The sequence below is a fragment of the Trichosurus vulpecula genome, chromosome 4 (assembly GCF_011100635.1).
Source record: "Trichosurus vulpecula isolate mTriVul1 chromosome 4, mTriVul1.pri, whole genome shotgun sequence".
In the NCBI taxonomy this organism is placed as follows: Eukaryota; Metazoa; Chordata; class Mammalia; order Diprotodontia; family Phalangeridae; genus Trichosurus; species Trichosurus vulpecula.
This window is the reverse complement of record NC_050576.1, coordinates 308,250,067-308,268,024: the sequence shown is the minus strand read 5'-3', so window position 1 is coordinate 308,268,024 and position 17,958 is coordinate 308,250,067. Positions and strand designations below refer to the sequence as shown.

The window sequence follows — 17,958 nt, the reverse complement described above, 5'->3', positions numbered from 1 at the left end:
TTTCCCATTTCCTTCTCCAGCTTATTTTACAGATTAGGAACTGAGACATAGGGTTAAGTGACTTGCCCAAGGTCACGTAGCTAGTAAGTGTCTGAGGCTGGATTTGAACTCAGGAAGATGACTCTTTCTGACTCAAGGCTCAGCACTCTATCCACTGAATCACCTATAACCTGATAATATGGTACGAAATCCAAAAAAGAGCAGTCATATAACCTTTTAGGAGCAGAGAAGCAGACATGTGATTTCATTGGCATAGAGAACTCTCAGTCAGTATGTAAACTCCCTCTAGCAGTACAGATTATCACCTTCCCTGCAATTTACAATCTTATAGAACTCTCTATGGCTCTGAGGTTGAGTGATTTACCCATGGTCACATAGCCAATGTATGTGATAAGCAGGATACTTAAACCCAGGTTTCTCTGCCACTGAAACTACCTCTTTATCTACTACCCCATACTGCCTCTTACAATGCCACTGTCACTGGACCTTTTGTGGGTAGAACTTTGAGATCTGCCTGAGACTTTCTTAGTTACTAAAACCTTAGAGGAAAGGGCAAGGGGAAGGGAAATTCATAGCAGAGTAAATGAGGTAGGAGAAATAGTTCCACCATGCTTGGACCTGGTCAAACAATATCTGAAATAGTGTTCAATTCTTGGCACTACATTTTAGGAAGGAGGCTGACAGACTAGAGAGCATCAAAATAAAGGAAGCATGAATAGGATGTTGAGGTGACTGGAGACTAGGTCATACAATAATTGGTTGAAAGAGTTAGCTATACTTGGCTTCAAAAAGAGAAGACTTGGGGCTAGGGGAAAGGTGGACAGCAAGAATATTATTCAAAGACTTGAAGGGCTTACATAAAAAAGTTAGATCTGTCCTGCTTGGCTTCAAAGGGAAGGACCAAATAGGAATTGGTGGAAATTATAGAGACTAAACAATATTAAGGCCAATATAAGAAAAATTCCCTAACAATTAAAGCTGACTAAAAATGGAATGGGATGCCTTGAGGGGTAGTGAGTTTACTAGCACTGAAATTCTGCAAGCAAAGGCTAAACATTCATTTGTTAGGAATGATATTGAGCAAGGTTTCTTAGCATGACATCTACGAATTTTTCTAATAGATAACCATATTCAGTATAATTTCCTTTGTAATCCTATGTATTTTATTCTATGCATTTAGAAATAGCATTCTTCAAAACGATCTGCAGGCTTCCAAAAGGGTCCATGAGATGAAAAAGGTTATGTTTCAGGTAGGAGTTGGATTAAATAATCACTGTAGTCTCTTCTAAATCTAAGATTCTTCCATTTTTAGCCCAAAGGAAGTCTTGTGTCTCTGTCATTTCAGCCCTCCCACTGAAATCAGCCATGTAAATTTGACTAGACTCATAGACCACAAACTGGAAAGAACCTAGGCTACAGGCAAATTAGGCAGGGAATAAAAGTGGAAAATGCAGCCTCTAACACTGCTACTATATTTCTCCAGGCTACCGATGCTCACTGTCATTAGATATCTCATCACTGAATTTGACAAACCTAAGCAACAATGGTGACATTTAGGTGGGTACATGGATTTTTTTTAAATTGCCTGAAACCTCTTAAGATTCTATCAGAAGCACATACACATGTACAAGATGACTGAATTTCTGTTTCCATGAAAACCGGGCACGGACTCACATATTGTCAGGAATAGTGAGCCAAAACTTTGCAAGAATGCAAGCTTTGGAAATCAATCTGCTTATTGGCTTTTGGTCTTGTTAGCTCTTGGAACAAACAAAATATTTCTCAGCTTTCCTTGAACATTTTGGTGACTCAGTGCAGCTGTTGTTCTGCAAAAGAGGAAGCTAGCCACCGTATCTGCTCAATGAAATGTAGCTTTTGCAGTCTACTGGAGAGTTCAAACATGTCCTCATACCATGCTTCCCACAAGAAAGTAGGATAGTCTTGCCTTTGCCTGACACAAAATGAAGAGGCTCTATAGTTTCATTTTTAAAATGGATGAAACCCTTAGTGGAAAGAACTTAAAAGAAAAATAGATCTTTGGTCTAGCCCCTATAGGTGACATTTAATTCAATGATCTTTTGACTGGACTAAAAGGCTTAAGACAATGGGAGTTCTGGGAAGAGGAGGTGAGGTTCCCAGGCCGGGCAAAATTATTTGACATGTGATCTTTCTCTGTGATTTAAATGATTATCAGCATAAGCCATCTACATCATGCTAGTGATTTGTGAGAGAGATACAGAGGAGGGACATAAGCAGCCAGGGCCATTTGGATGTTGTTGTTTGTCCTTCATTCTCAAAGAGGACCAATGATGCCAGGAGGGTGATGTCTTGACTTGCAAGTTAATTGAATTTAAGTGAGGCAGAGCTGTGCAAGGTCATCAGCCTCACTCTCTCCTCCAGAGTCATCAGAGTCCAGTGATGAGACATAGTCAAGATGAATGGAAATGGCCCCAGATACAGTGGGAGACCTGTGCCTTTTAAAGCAAAGGTCTTTCCCAGGTCTCAGTTTGTCTGAGGCAATGCCCATTCAATAAATAAAGGCTAGGTGATGTTGTCCATCCTTCCTTCTCGAAGACCAATGACATCAGGAGAATGATATCTTGACTTGCAAGTGAATTGAATTCAAGTGAGGCAGGGTTGTGCATAGTCATAAGCCTCCCTGTCTCCTCCAGAGTCATCAGAATCCAGTGGCAAGATATAGGTCAAGATGATTGGTGAGGGCCATTTGGATAAAGCAATCTCAAAGCATTGGTCAACTAGCCCAGGTAGGGTGCCAAATCCAAATCGGTCACTAAAAATACCTTTTGTCTGACATCCTACATTCCCTCCTGCTCACTAAAATCCTGTCATTATGGGTTCACATGACACCACTATTTTGTGGGAGGCACAAGGAGCATTGGCCTGAGAGTCAGGTGACTTCAGTTTGAATCCTGACTCTGTCACAAAGTACATATGTGTCATTACTTATTTGGGTCTGTCTCTTCACCTGCATAATGAAGCAGTTGAACTAGACAGGCCCCATAGATTAGTGGAAAGAGTCTTGGCTTCAGATTTAAAGGATCTAGTTTCAACTCCTAGTTCTGACTCTTGATACCTCTGTGAATTTGGATAAATCTCTTAGTGACTTAGTAACTCATTTTCCTCTTCTATAAAATGAGGGGAAGATGGACTTGAGGATCTCTAAGTTCCTTCCAAATCTAAATCTATGGATCAATAGATTTAGACCTAGAAGGGAAGGAGTCTTAGAGGTCCTCAAATCCAAACCCCTAAAAAGGAAATTAAAGAAGGCTCAGAGAAATTAAGGTACTTTCTCTAGGTTACACAGATGCTGTCTTAAGCAGGATTCAAACACAGGCCTTTCTAATACAAAATCTAGCACTCAATCACTGTATTACACTGACTATAATCTCTTCCAGTTCTGTATCTCTGTGATTCTGTTTGGGATTCAGGTCAATGGCACACCCCTCAGGGCCTCTCTTTATTTATGTTATATCCTTCCTGCTCCGTTAATGGACTCTAAGAATGGAAACTAATTTCTTCCACTCCTTACTAGGACTGTGGCCTTGCTCTATTTCTATAATTAGCATGCTGTTGTCTATTGAGCTAAAAAGGTAGTCTCGTTTGTGTTTCTGTAGGCTTCTCCAAACCAAAAACTATGGCAATGCCTATGGATTTTTAAATAGATTCATTTTTTGTAATCTTAAACAGTAAAGTCAGTTAGGTCAAGCAGGCTACAAGCCAATTTGGTTATAAAGAACCATATACATATCAGATCCACTGTTTTTTAACCTATCCAGCCCTGTATCACCAAATGTCTACTCACCAGCTCTAGCTGAATGTCCTACAAGCATCTCAAATTCAATATATCCAAAAACAAAACTTTTTTTCCCCAAAAACTTCTGCTCCTCCATATTCCCCTCTTTCTGTTGAGTCTGCTATCTTCTTTCCAGTCACCAACGTTCATAACCTTGGAGTTGTTATATACTTTTCCCTTCCCCACACTCAACAAATCTACTAAGTTGCCAAGTCTTATGAGTGCTACCGTGATCATATCACTTGCATCTATCCCCTTTCCCTCCACACACTTAGATGCCACACTTCTTCAGTCGCTCATCATCTTTTATGGACTATTGTAATAGCCTCTCTATTGGTCTCTCTGTTTTCAGTCTTTCCTCCTTCCAATCCATCTTCTACACAGTAGCCAAAATTATTCTAAAAAGGTCTGATGTTTCTCTGCTCAATAAATTTGTTGGCTCCCTATTGCCTCTTAGAAAACAAATTCCTCAGCTTATTTATAGACCTTTCCAGTTTTGCTTGCGTCGACTTTCCCAGACTCATTTTGTAGTACTGTACTCTAGATTCCAGCCAAACTGGCCTGTTCTCCATAGAATGTAAGTTTCTTGAGGGCAAAATTTGTTATTCATTTGGTCTTTGCACCTTCAGGGAATAGCACAGCACCTTGAATATAGTATCACTTAATTAATGTCTGTCAAAGCTTCTCCTGAATAGGAGATGGGACAAAAGATCCCTTTGCTTCTTTTGCAAAGTCAGAGGACTATTAGCGCTGCTGAACATTGTATATACTATTAGTCTTGGCTGATACATCGGTTAGTTCTTGCCAAACCGCTTTTTTTTCTTTTTCTTTCTTTTTCTCTTTTTGTTATAAGAGATAGCTTGCTGGTTAGGTTAACTTCAAAATGGAAGTGATTTCAAAACAAAAGATTTATAAAAAGTAAAAATTGAATAAAAAGAGAAAAATGTGTATTTAGCTGATCAGATAAAGAAGACCAGCATGTAATCTTCTCTTTATAATAACTAACATTTATATACATTTTGAGGTTTACAAAGTATTTTACAAATATTAAATGAACCTCGCAAAATTTGCATGTATAAGCAAACCTCACACCAACTTTGTGAGAAAGGGACGGAGGGGGAGAGAGAGGGAGGGGGATTGAGGGGGAGAGAGAGGGAGAGAGAGAGAGAGAGAGAAGAAGGAAAGGAAGAAAGGAAGAAAGGAAGGAAGGAAGGAAGAAAGAAAGAAAAGAGGGAGGAAAGAAGGAAGGAAGGAAGGAATCCCTACCATCAAAGAATTTATATTCTACTCAGAGGAATACAACATGCCCACAAATATATACATATTACATATGTGTATATATATATATATACATATATATATGTGTGTGTGTGTGTGTGTGTGTGTGTGTGTGGGTGTGTGTACATATATTATATATCTACATATAAAATACCAAAAAAAATAAAAAGGGAGAGTAAAGAACAGGGTAGGACATCATATAAACAGATCATGGAGGAGTTGAGAGAAAGACACTGAAAAGAAGCTAATAAGAGTGTTAAGCCTTAAATAAAAGTAAGGAGATGAAGAGAGTCCAGGCATAGAGCCCATCCCATCTCCAGCACGCCATGGGGCCAGGATGACCGTTGACCCCACCCCTGAGGGGGAGGGGGAGGGCCAATGATAATGAGTCCCTTTCCAGGGTGTGTCACTACGCCTGGGCACACCCAGTCCACAATATATACTCACCAGATTCTAGGCATGTGGAACAGCTTAAGCATTGGGAATGCTCACCAGGGGATGGAGCAAGAAGTTTGGGGAAAAACTGGCTATCTGTATTGACTGGAACATTGTTTATGAAGAAGAGCATGGAATCAACATCTGGAAAGGTGGGTTTGAGTAAGATTATGCAAGGCTCTACATACTAGTCTGAGGAGTTTGCATTCCGTAGGTTTGATGACACTGCTGTTGGGCCATGCGCCTGCTTGAGATTATAAAAGAGTAATTTGTCAATGGCTTTTGATAAAACAATCTGGTGCAGCAGAAATAGCACTGGACTAGGAGCTGAGAAACCTGGAATCCAGTTTTAACTAAGCCAGTAAGCCTCCGTGTAACTTTGAGCAAGTCATTTAACTTCTGAGACCTCGTTTACAAATCTGTAAAATGGGTATCATAATACCTGCCTTGCCCTATTTCATTGAATTTTGGTAAGGATTAACTGAGATAGTAGATAAGAATGACCTTTGAAACAGAAAATGTAATAGAGGCTGCTAGATGCCACAGTGAATAGAGCAGTAAACCTGTAGTCAGGAAGACCTGAGTTCAAAACCAGCCTCAGATATTTACTAGCTGTGTGACCCTGGGCAAGTCACTCAACCTCTGTCTATCTCAGTTTCTTCATCTATATCATGGGAATAGTAATAGCATCTATTGTTGTGAGGATCAAATAAGATGATAATTGTAAAGCACTTAGCACAGTGCCTGGCACATGGTAGTTGCTACATCAATGTTAGCTATCATCATCATCATCATCATCATCATCATCACTACTAGCTGTTTGACTTTGGCCAAGTCACTTAACCTCTGCTTGCCTTAATGCACTGGAGAAGGAGATGACAAACCACTCCAATATCCTTGCCAAGAAAACCTCATGGACAGTACGGTCCACGGGGCCAAGAAAAGTCAGACATGACTAAACAACAACAACCTCCCAGGGTTGCTGTGATTATCAAATGAGATAATATTTATAATGTAGCAGGCTCATAATAGGTGCTTAATAAATGCTTACTTCTTTCCTTCGAGTGCACAAATGCAAGTTATGATTATTATCACAACCCATCAGAGTCTCTCTTTTATACCTCTAGCCACCTATTTACCTGTACACCCAGAAGTATGGTTCTGTGAGGACACACTAAAGAATTTTTCCCCCGATCTATGACTGTCGTTCAGACCTAAGAGTTTTCCCACCTACTTTACTTTCCTTCCTTGCCAATTATTAACAAGGCAGCTGCTGCCTGCCCTGACTTACAGGCTGGGAATTAAATGTCCCATATTCATGGATCTGCCAAGCTACACATTCCCCCTTAAGCAGCATGCAGATTTCAAACTGTCCTTCACATTCCTGCCGGCAAGTGAAGACATGTAAATCATTAGCTTCCCTTATTTCAAAGCAAATGATTTTAACTGAAAAGATCTCTACCTAGGATTCTCCTCCACTTGTTATGTTTTTATGCATAACTTCTTATCTACTCTTGATTATGCTAGAATAGGGTTATGAATATTAATGGCTAGAATTTATAATTTAGTGCTGTGCCTTTCCTGCTGATTAATTCAAGGACATTTTATTTCTTAAGAAGCTTGGCTCCTGGAGCAGTCAAACACATTTCTTGGACACCTCATTTAAACTTGGAATATTTATCTACCAATTCAAGTTGAAAGCAGGGTCTCATCCTCACAATAATTTTATTTTAAAGGATAACTGTGTTTGAAATTGAGGCAGTTGAGCTTAAAATTGCCAGGAAAACTTATTTTGAATCTTGCAGTAAAACCACAAGATGGTCATAAATTAATAGTTGGATAAAATGGTAATACAAAATGTAAGCACCTTATTGCTGAGTCTTCATTGATGATGTATATGGAAGTCTTTTCTAATTGGCTTTTAAACTTGGCCAAGACAGTGGGAGATGCCAAAATCGGCACTCTCTGTCACTTTACATCAGTCAACTTCAAATTATCTTTTGCCTTATTCCCTTTCGGATTTCTTCCTTCTATCCCTCCTACGCTTAGCTGGTCAAAGAAGAGTATGTCATCCCTGAAGCACAACGCAGAGGATAAGAAGGTTCCATTGGTCAATGGGGCAAAGCTATGGTCCAAATTCCCAGGGCAGTATTCTCTTGGTTCCTGCAAGATATTAGCTTATCTGGTCTAATGCACCAATGCTTCCACTGAGGCAATTTATGTCAAGAAACCAGTACCCAGAGAAAAGGGGAAAGTTTAAGAAAGATAGAGAGAAGAAAAGAAAGGAAGGAAAAGACATGGCATAGAGAGGAAAAAAGAAGGGATAGAAAGAGGAAGACTAAGTTTGGAATAAAAGGATGGAAGCAAGAATAAAAGAAAATAAGGAAGGGACACAAAGACAAGATGGAGAAGAAAGGGAAAGAGAAGGAAGAAAGAGAAGAAAAAAGAGAGGAGAAATTAAGGAGGGAGGAAAGGAAGAAAAAGGAGGCTGGAGAAAAGACAAAGGGAAGAAGATATGGAGAAAAACATAAGGAAAGAGAGACACAGAAGAAAGGGAAGGAGAATTGAAAAAAGACAAAGGAATAAAAGGAAAGGAGAGAGATAGAACAAAATCAATATGGTAAGGAAAAATATAAAAACAATAACAAAAGATAGAGAAGGAAAAGAAAATCCTGAGAAAGAAGCATAATTTCTCTTGAAATATATTAACCAAGTGATCTTACGAAGTGAACACTTATACAGGACACACCTAGTTTCTATCCACTAAAGTCACCCTCCAGTCCTTCATCATAGCATAGAGGTGATCCTGTGTCCTTGAAGGCTTCCAATGGAGCATAAGCTCTGCGAAGTTCTACCAAGCAAAAAAAAGTTTATATATATATATATATATATATATATATATATATATATATATATATATATATGTATATGTATATGTATATGTATATGTATGTATGTGTGTATAAGTATATATATATATATATATACGTTTGTGTCTGTGTCCATACACACACGTATATATATACACATGCATGTGTGTTCTAGAACAGTACCAACTATCTGTAATCTGAGACCTTGAGTCCCTGAACCCATTGGTAGGTGAAAAAAAATGATTGGAATAATGGGAGATGTCTAGCCTCTTTAGAGAACAAAAATGTTGAGGGGAGATTGCAGTAAGGGGGACATGGTAGCCATCCTTGAGTATTTGTACTATGCTGTCATTCAGAGAAGGGATTAGACTAGTTCTGTTTATCCCCAGAGGACAGGGCAGGAGCAGTGGGTAGATATTACAAAAGGCAAACTTAGCTTACAGACAGAAAAAAAACTTCCTAACAATTCAAGATATTTGAAAGTGAAATGGGGCACTTCCAAAAGTGATAGTTTCCCCTTTCTTGAAGGTCTTCAAGAAGAGGTTAGATGTCCACTTGTCAATTACATTGTAATGAGGGTTCCTTTTATTTGTGGATTGGAGTAAATGACCACTGGGGGTTCCTTCCAGCTCTCAAATTATGTGATTCTAACCAGGTGAGCAAAGGCGAGGTTCATCACCACACTGGCCCACCAGATAAAGAAATTTTCAACCACACAATTCACAAAAACTATCTACTAAAACAGGGAGGAACTTTCAGTTTGTACCAGTAGAGTTGATACCCACAATGAAATTACAAATCCTTCAAGTATTAAAAGCTATTGGCTGGCATTTTTCATTCTATAAAAGCAAAACTAAGAACCCAGTAGGTACTCTACACCAACACTGTCACGTGTCACAAACACAGCCCCATGTTCTCACCTGGATATAAGAAAAAATTGTTTAGTTACAAAATATGCAGGACATCACCCAGTCTAGGTTCATTTATTTTAGCATAAGGGAGGAATACTATCTTGGAAGGTAGGAAAGGGGGATGCTTACTTTAGTCAATTCTTTCTCAAATTTCTCCGTGAGAACACTGATTTGGATTTCCAAGCTTTCCACCTTCAGAACAGGAAAGGATGTGTCTGGCACGACCACAGAGCATGTGCAGATTCCGTGGTCATCCAAGGAGCCATTGAAATTCGAGAACACCTAGAAAAACAAATTCAACACATACAGTTCAAAAAAGCTGTCACTGTCAAACTAAATGACAGATCCTCACTTATGAATAGAGTACTCAGAGAGAGGCAGACAAGTGAAGTTAAACACATAAATGAATAGAATTGGAAAAGAATGCAATAGCTGCTTCATTTTCAAAGGTGAGAGCTTTATATCGACATAAGCTATGAGCCAAATTTAGGGGCTGGAGAATTTTTTTTAAATCAATAGCCTGTACTAAAAGAGTGACATAGTATTTGTGTGAAGGAGGGAATTTGCAGTCGGAGGACCTGAGAGCCCTCAAGCCAGAGTTTTAGGAGGACTGATACCTGTCTCTGTTATTGACCCCCAACATACCCTTGGACAAGTCACATCATTCCTCAGGGCCAGTTTCCTCATTTATGGGCATCACTTAAATCCCTTGCAGTTCTATATTCCATGGCCCTCATGGACTCTGAGAAACACCAGGGAAAATCCTCCTCCTACACTCCAGAGAAGGAAAATTAAGATGCTTCCTCCCCATCCAGTAGTCACAAATGACCCAAATGGGTTACTATCATGGTGCAGACGAAAGGCAGATGGATTTAGGTTTGAATCCTGATTCTGCTATTTACCAGATTGTGACTGGGCAAATCAAATAACTTCTCTGAGACTCCATCTCCTCATATGTAAAATGGGGAGACTGGTCTAAATCAGGGCTTCTTAAGCATTTTCCACTCTCAACCCCTTTTGGTCTGAGAAATTTTTACACAACCCTGGGTACGTAAGTATATAAAATAGGTATACTGATGAAACATTTACTGATAGTAAATCATAAAGAAATTTATTTTAAAACAATTCTTTGGCATACATATAATTTTATCATTTATTAAAGACTAAAGCAAATTTGCATATTTATTTTTACATAAAGAATTAAATCTTGGTGGAATATTTGATGCTGCTGGATACAGAGCATCTTTAATGTTTTTCAGAGTTGATCAATATTTTGATTTTATAATTGTCAATTCTGAGAATGCCACTTCACATAAATATATAGAACAAAATGGCAGAAGTATGTTGAGGGCCATTTCAGAAATTGTTGGAAATTCTGTCCTAATCCCAAGCCAAAATTCTTTTAATGATTGTGCATGTACAGTAAAAACACTGCAATTCATAACATATAATAGTCTCGAATCTGAGCCGAGGGGTTTCTGGCAGCATTCGTTGGCATTGCACATGAAGGCACGCGCAATGCAAAGTGCACATGTTATGTGTTCATAACCAAGGCTTCAGTGAAGTTATGTGACACGACGTGGGCAAATGCTGTCAGAAACACGTCGCTTTCATTACACATTGGATTTTGAATTAATTTTTGGCTGTTGTGTGTTCAGAAACCTTTTACTGTTGCCAGCCTTTCTCGACCCCCGCATTCAGCTACAAGACCCCATATGCGGTCACAACCCACAGCTTAAGAAGCACTGGACTCTAAATAACCTCTAAAGTCCCTTAGAGCTTAAATTCTTTGATGCTATGACCAAATCCTACCCCCAACTTCTCCCATCCAATTGAGTAGGGCACTCTCTTCTTCTCTTAGTAAAATCCTCAGCCAGTCGATTGCTACCTTGGCAAGAAGGAAATAGCACCAATTTAGACCTGCTCCCATACTTCTAATTATATTTGTTTCTCAAAAAGAACATGCATACACATAGGTGGCTACAAGGCTACCTCTTGGTTGTCTGACCCCCAAATCCCAAGGACAGTGAAGTGTGGGCATCTTTGATAAGTCAGGCAAACAAGTTGTAGAGTTATAGCAGAGGTTGCTTTTCCAAGGTCAATTTAAACTCCTTGATGTTTGAAAAGAAGGGGAAAAAAAAGTATTTTCCTCTATTGGAGAACTCAATATAACTTGCACAGGTCTGCAAGTCAGGAGTCATGGGTTCTAAGGTTAGGTCCACAAATTACTTGTTATGCAATCTCTAACAATCGCTTCATTTCCTTGGCTCCCAATTTCCTTACTTGTCAAATAAGGAGCTCACACTAAGTGATTGTTAATGTTCCTATTGGTCCTGACATTCTGAAGACAAAATCCCAATGGCTCTATTTCCTAGTATCCTTTGGAAATATGGGTCTTATATCTCCTTCCTCACACTCCACCAACTCTACCCCTACCTACCTGGCCTCCACACCTTGCAATGAAAAACAGAGGGGAAGAACACAGATTAGGCTTTCATCTCCTATACACCTGGAGAAATGCTCAGCTAGCTCCCCTCCTAAAGGGATGGAGAAGAACTGAGCCAGTCATTTCTCTGTAAGAAATGGTAGACTGTGTGTGAGTTTGAGGGAAACCTGTTTGCAGAAAACCAATTTTAAAATACATACGATTTCCCTAAGACATCTAGGTTAATGCTTAATTGCCACTGCGTATTTTTCAGTGACAGCTCTTCCTTTTGCCCCTTTTTGGGCCCCAATTAACATTTTGCCTGCTATCACCAACATGATTACCAACCACACAAAGTCAGTCCTAGAAACCCTGCTTCTGACCTGAGCATTTATTAGACCTTTGAAATGATTTCATCTGCCTGAGTCAACAGGCACTTCTACTCAGAGCTCAGGAATCAGGCGATGGGATGTCAGCCTGAATGGCTTCTTTGAGAGTCTGCACAGCAGCGGACTACAAAGTTTGAAAGGACTTGCTCCCTATAGCTCAAGTCTCAGGAGGTCAGCTGGTTGCAGCTGTGATTACACGCTCTTGTGTGTTCTATTTCTACCAACCGCTGAGACTCCCGAACTAGCCAGAACTAGATGACCCTATAAACTAGACTTAGTCCATCAGGGGCCTCTGGACCAATTCAGCTTCCCAGAAATTGAAAAGACATTTTTTTAAAAATTCTACCCCTCCGGGTTTCTGAGGCTAGCATAACAGAAAACGATATTTCTATCTAGTGCCCTTTACTTTAGCTAAAAGTGTGACATTGGACCCAGTCTCCATTCTATGACCACTATAATAGGATTGTGGGCATTGAAAGAAAAGCTAGTTTCTGCTGGGGGAAGGGCCAGGCAGGATGAGCTGCCGGTGAGAATCACGTCCCCCATCCAATCCATGGGAAGAGTGGGTCTGCTCCATGTGAGTCAACTCATAGGACCCTCCTCCAGGCAGGATCCTATGATCCTGAAAGAGTTGAAACTTGGCAGACAAGCCATACTCCCTTGGAGCCAGCATTGTATTATCTGTCTAAGCTTGAAAGAAAGATTCAAGTTAAAAGACGCTAATACTTTAGCAGTTGGAAGTAACATGGCAAGGGATTTTGAAGAAATGACATCATTATAATAATTCCCCAAAAAAGAAGAGGGAAAAAAGAAAACTTCAGACATATTTTGACCAGGGGAGGTTAATTAACTGAGCAATGAGGTGTTAGACTGTACTTTCCCTTCTCGGAGAAGTCCTTTCAACTCAAAAAAACTGTAGACATCAAGAAGACTCGAGACAAACATCTAGGAACTACTGGCTAATGACTATGTTCTTGAAGTAGACCTGAAAGTCATGCAAATGGGACGTTTACCTAGCATCTCCTGCCTACTACAGTCAGCTTGCCAGCTCTGTCTTTGGACTCGTCTGTCATCAGTCCATCATGCTGTGCTGACTACAAAGTGGCCCATAAATTTGATCAGTGTCTCCCAGGAGATATATCGCTGCCCTTCAAGTTCAAATCTGAAGATGCTAATGGTAGTCGCTTGCTCTCTGTGGCTAGTGCATAAAACTCACTTGAATGGAAAAGCTGAGCTAGAAGTGGAAGGAATGCTCTCCTTCCTCTGTGCATTTGGAAAGGCAGGTGATTTTCCTTCTTCCCAAGGGTAAAGGGGAGAATTAGGGTCACTGTAACACAAATATTCCAAAATTCTTGAAAAAGGTGGAATAACCTAATGCCAAATCACACAAGATAGAGTAAGCAGTGTAGTGCAGTGGAAAGAGCCCAAGTTCTGCAGATGGAACATATGAGTTCACATCCTACTTCTTATGATTACTATCCAACCTGTGTGACTTTGGACAAGTCCCTCCACCTCCCTCCTTCTTGTTTTCCTCATCTCTAAAATCAGGACATTGGAGTAGGTGGCCTCTGGGGTCTCTTCCAGATGTTGATATATGATCCTATGTATTGAATACCTGTTATCTAGTTCCACCTATATCAATGGTTGTGTTAAATCAAACATTTAGCTTCTGTATCTGTTTCCCAATGTACAAAATAAAGATAGTAATAGTTGCCCTAATTCTGTAGGATGAGCTCCAGGGTATGCAAATTACCTTGAGCTCCCTAGGAAACAGTCCTAAGGCACATTTTTTTCTTATTTCAAATTGCAAACTATTCTGATTAAAAGCAGGGCCTAGACACCTGCAAGATCAAGGTGTTGAATAATTGAGGGAATGAATAAATGAATGGATAGATAAATGGATGGATGGAAACATTAGGCATCTTTAAAATTTAGGGAGTGGCTATGTTTGACACATGCCCAGTGATAATTTAAAAGCAAAAGGTTTACTACTGTTTTCGAAGGGCTCATTAGAATTGAAAGTCCAAGGCTAATTATAAGAACCCAGCGCTGGCTTAGGAAAACTGGGTTTATAGTAGGAATGACATCTATTCCTTAACAAAGAATACTTGGGGGATGCCCAAAGATAACATAGATTCGAAAGCTATTTTATTCAGCAGAATCATTTGCAGCTAGATGACAGGATCATGTATCAGGAGTCTCTGATGCTGATTTATCAGAGAGAGATAAGTAAACTAGAAAGAAAATTAAAAACTCTAAGCACGATGGAACTGCAATTTCTTATCTACATTCAAATCATTATCTCCTTGACATCTCCTCAGCAACCAATCAGCATTTTGGATTCCTCTGCATCCTGACCCACTTCTATCTAGCTAAGGGAGCTGACTCGTGTCTGACCAAATGCTGATGTCTGATTGGCTGGTGAAGAGGGCTGATGAATGATTCATGTTCACTTTCCCCTACAGGAGAAAAAACAGCAATGAATGCTAATCATATCCAAAAATATTTTAAGGACATGTATTAAAGAAGAGCTTGAATCTGAGCTTGGGCTACTAAGAGTTATCTCCTCGTTTATTATGCTTGCACTTTTAGCTTGTATGCTTGCTAAAGAAAATGGTCCTTTTAAAAAATAACCACTACCATTCCTATATATTTCCTAGAAAAATACAAAGAGATCTTGAGTCCTTCCAAACCATGGTTTATTAACACAGATGTTTTAGAAATACTTAATATACAAAGAATTCCATTCATTCCTTCATTTCTACAAGGATATAATCTGACCTGGATTTTTAACCTTTTATGTGTCTTGGATCCAGCATGGCAAAACTTCTGGACCTCTTCTCAGAATAATATTTTATATTTATAAAGTAAAACCAACTATATTGAAATATATTTATCAGAACATTTTTTAAAACAAGCTCAGGGACCCCAAGTTAAGAAGCACTTATCTACTCAGGAAACAGCATGTATTGTTTTAACATCATTGAATTTGCATGTCAGAAGAAATGAGTTCTAAATTCAGCTCTGCTTTCTGCTTCCTGTCTGATTTTAAATAAGCCATTTCATTCCTCTAAACTTCAGTTATCTTGTCTATAAAATAAGAGGACTGGACTAGAAAATTTCTAAGGTCCTTTCCAATTCTAAGTCCCAAGATCTTGGGGATGGAAAGCCTGTTATTGCCCCACTGGCTATTCTCCACCCATCCCTCCAGTGAGACCCATACTAGGTAGATATGGGTAATTGTTCATACACTATGAAGAGTACTTGAAGAGAAAAAATGCTACTGTTATATTCATAGAATAAATTTTTCTAAGTTCAGAAATGTACCAAAGAACCAGATATAGGGACAGTAAGATCACCCTTTATATTCATCCACTAAATTCTCCCCAATAAGAAGAAAAAAACTCCGAAACATGAAAACTGTCTTAAAGAATATATGGAAAAGATATTATATTTCCTCTGTTTGGCCTCACAAGTTAGCACCAGGAGCTGGAAGTTGCAAAGAGGAAAACTTGGGCTGGATGTCAGGAAAAAAAAAACTAATAAGTGGAGCTGTCCAAAAGAGAAATGGGCTGCTTAGAGAGGGGTTTCCCCTCTGGGGAGGTCTTTAAGGAGAGGTTAGATGAGCACCTATTTGCTCTGTGTGTGAGTTGGACTACATAGCAAGCTCTGAAATCTGTGATTGTGTGGTTCCTCTCCCAGTTCAATGACTTTCAATCAATGGATACCTCAGGAAATGTACCAGCACAGAGCTCCTACAGAAAGACCCAGTACTCATGGAGAGTCCAAGTTGATAAAGAGGTTCTTCTTGTCCTTCATCTTTTCTTTTCCTCCACCTTACTATATCCCTAAAAGGAGAGCCAGGTTGTACTACCCCAATCCTCTAAGAAAGTTTACAAAGTTTTAAATGCAACTAACCCTATGGAGACTGATAAAGGGCTGGATTTCAATCAAAATACAGAAATACATCCTTTAGTTCAGGGCTGTCCAAAATGCAGCCTGTGGGCCGCATGCTGCCTGAAGTGTGATTTATGTGGCCAGCCTACAAGCATAGAAATTTACATAAATGCTTTAGTAAATGAAACTGAGCTACACAGAGCTCTCACTAAAATGGCGAATCAAAATACATTGTCTATTGTTTCAATAAAAACCTAAGGTTGGACAGCCCTGCTTTAATTTATTACATGACCACAGAATTAGCAGGTCAGGTAAGCTCTACGCATCAGTTTTCTTCTTCATACAAATGGAGATAAGGATACCTATAGTCCTTACTTTCACAAGGTTGTTTCAAGGTTCAAAAGAGGTAATGATCATAAAGCACTCTGAGAACTTTAAACTTTTGAAAATTTTAAAGCATTGTATAACTACCAATAATTTTTACTATTATAATCAATTAATGATAGTCTCATCCAAAGGAAAACAAATGATACCGTAGACAGGATGTCATCACACATAGCAAGGGTGATGTTATTCTACTTTATTCTACTCTAAGGGGACTTTAAAGGGGTCTCTGCATCTGCTTCCTATTGGGATCAGACCCTAAGACATGGAATAAATTCTGCCCTCAAGCTGCTTGTGCTCCAGCTGAGGAGCTGAGACATGACACCTTTTTCAATAATTGTTAGTGAGGAAAAATTATGATTCTTTTATGGGGGCTGCCCTATAAGCAAAAGGGGTCCAAATCCTTTGGCAAGCCCATAAGGCAAGGCAAATGTGAACAATTTTTTAGACTCTCAGAGAGCAGAAGGAAGGCATTAGAGTGAATGAGAAGACTGGAAATTAGGATTCAAGGCTTCTTCTTACCTCAGAGCGCAGCTGCCCAGTGATCGGGGTGGTCTGCAAGTGCAGAAAGGCTAGCAAGAGAGCTAGGCCTACAGTCTTCATCTTGCCCTTTTTGCTGGAGTAAGCAATGTTTAGGGGAAGTTCTGTGGAGGCTTTTTATAGTATTCAATGGGAATTTCCCTAAGAGAGAAATTCCTCTGAGCACATGACCTATGGTCACTTCTCACAGAGTATTACACACACACACACACACACACACACACACACACACACACACACATATATACACACACACACAGATGTGAATGACTCAAGGTCCCACTTTATAAATTAGCAGCATTGTGCATACCACACCACAGCCAGTTATCTCTTGCCAATATTAACTTTTATAATCCTTTGGAAAATGCAATATCTGGTTCCCAGATCTGTACTTTATTTGAAAAAGTAAATACTGCATCAAAAACAGTTCCTATGTATAAGACCCCACCTGAAGCCACATGGAGGAAAGAATTTTCTTTCCTCTTTCTATTCCTTTTTTCTTTTCTAGTATTTTCTTCTCATTGATGGACATTTGTTGCAAAATGGAGCACAGACACAAAATGGGGCTCAGCAATCAGTACTCAGAGGTGCCCTGGGTGCTCTATAACTACCATTTCCAAACAACTCAGGGTCCCATAAATAGCTGCATAATCCTTTCCTGCTGGCAGAGTTGAGGAGAGAGAGCACTCCCAGAATGGGAAATAGCAAGTGCAAAAGCCCAGAGATGGGCAAAGAGAGATGGGCAATGAGGCCCATTTGGCTAGATCATAGATCTATATGTATAAGAATGTATAAGAAGGCTGGAAGACAAGATGAAAATAGGTTGTGAAGAGCTTTAAATGCCAAGTAGAGGTGCTCATACTTGATTACTTAGAGGTAATAGGGAGCCACCGGACTTTATTGAGTAGTAAGAGGATGGCATGATCAGACCTGACCTTTAGGTCATTTTGGCAATTCGTAGTAAAGCACTTTATACAGATCATCCTATTTGAGCTTCACAACCACACTGCTGAGG

General features: G+C 39.5%; 1 protein-coding gene across 1 annotated transcript in view; it reads right to left on the bottom strand.

The window, feature by feature from the left end:
* The window catches only part of OLFM4 (olfactomedin 4), a 36,099-nt gene extending 19,093 nt beyond the window's left edge, over nt 1-17,006 (bottom strand). Inside the window, exons 1-2 of the mRNA XM_036758295.1 lie at nt 16,926-17,006; nt 9,438-9,590 (exon numbers count right to left, since the gene is read on the bottom strand). Of these exons, the coding sequence (XP_036614190.1) occupies nt 9,438-9,590; nt 16,926-17,006 (234 nt within the window). The remainder of the gene's footprint in view (nt 1-9,437; nt 9,591-16,925) is intronic.
* Between the last annotated feature and the right edge of the window lie 952 nt (nt 17,007-17,958).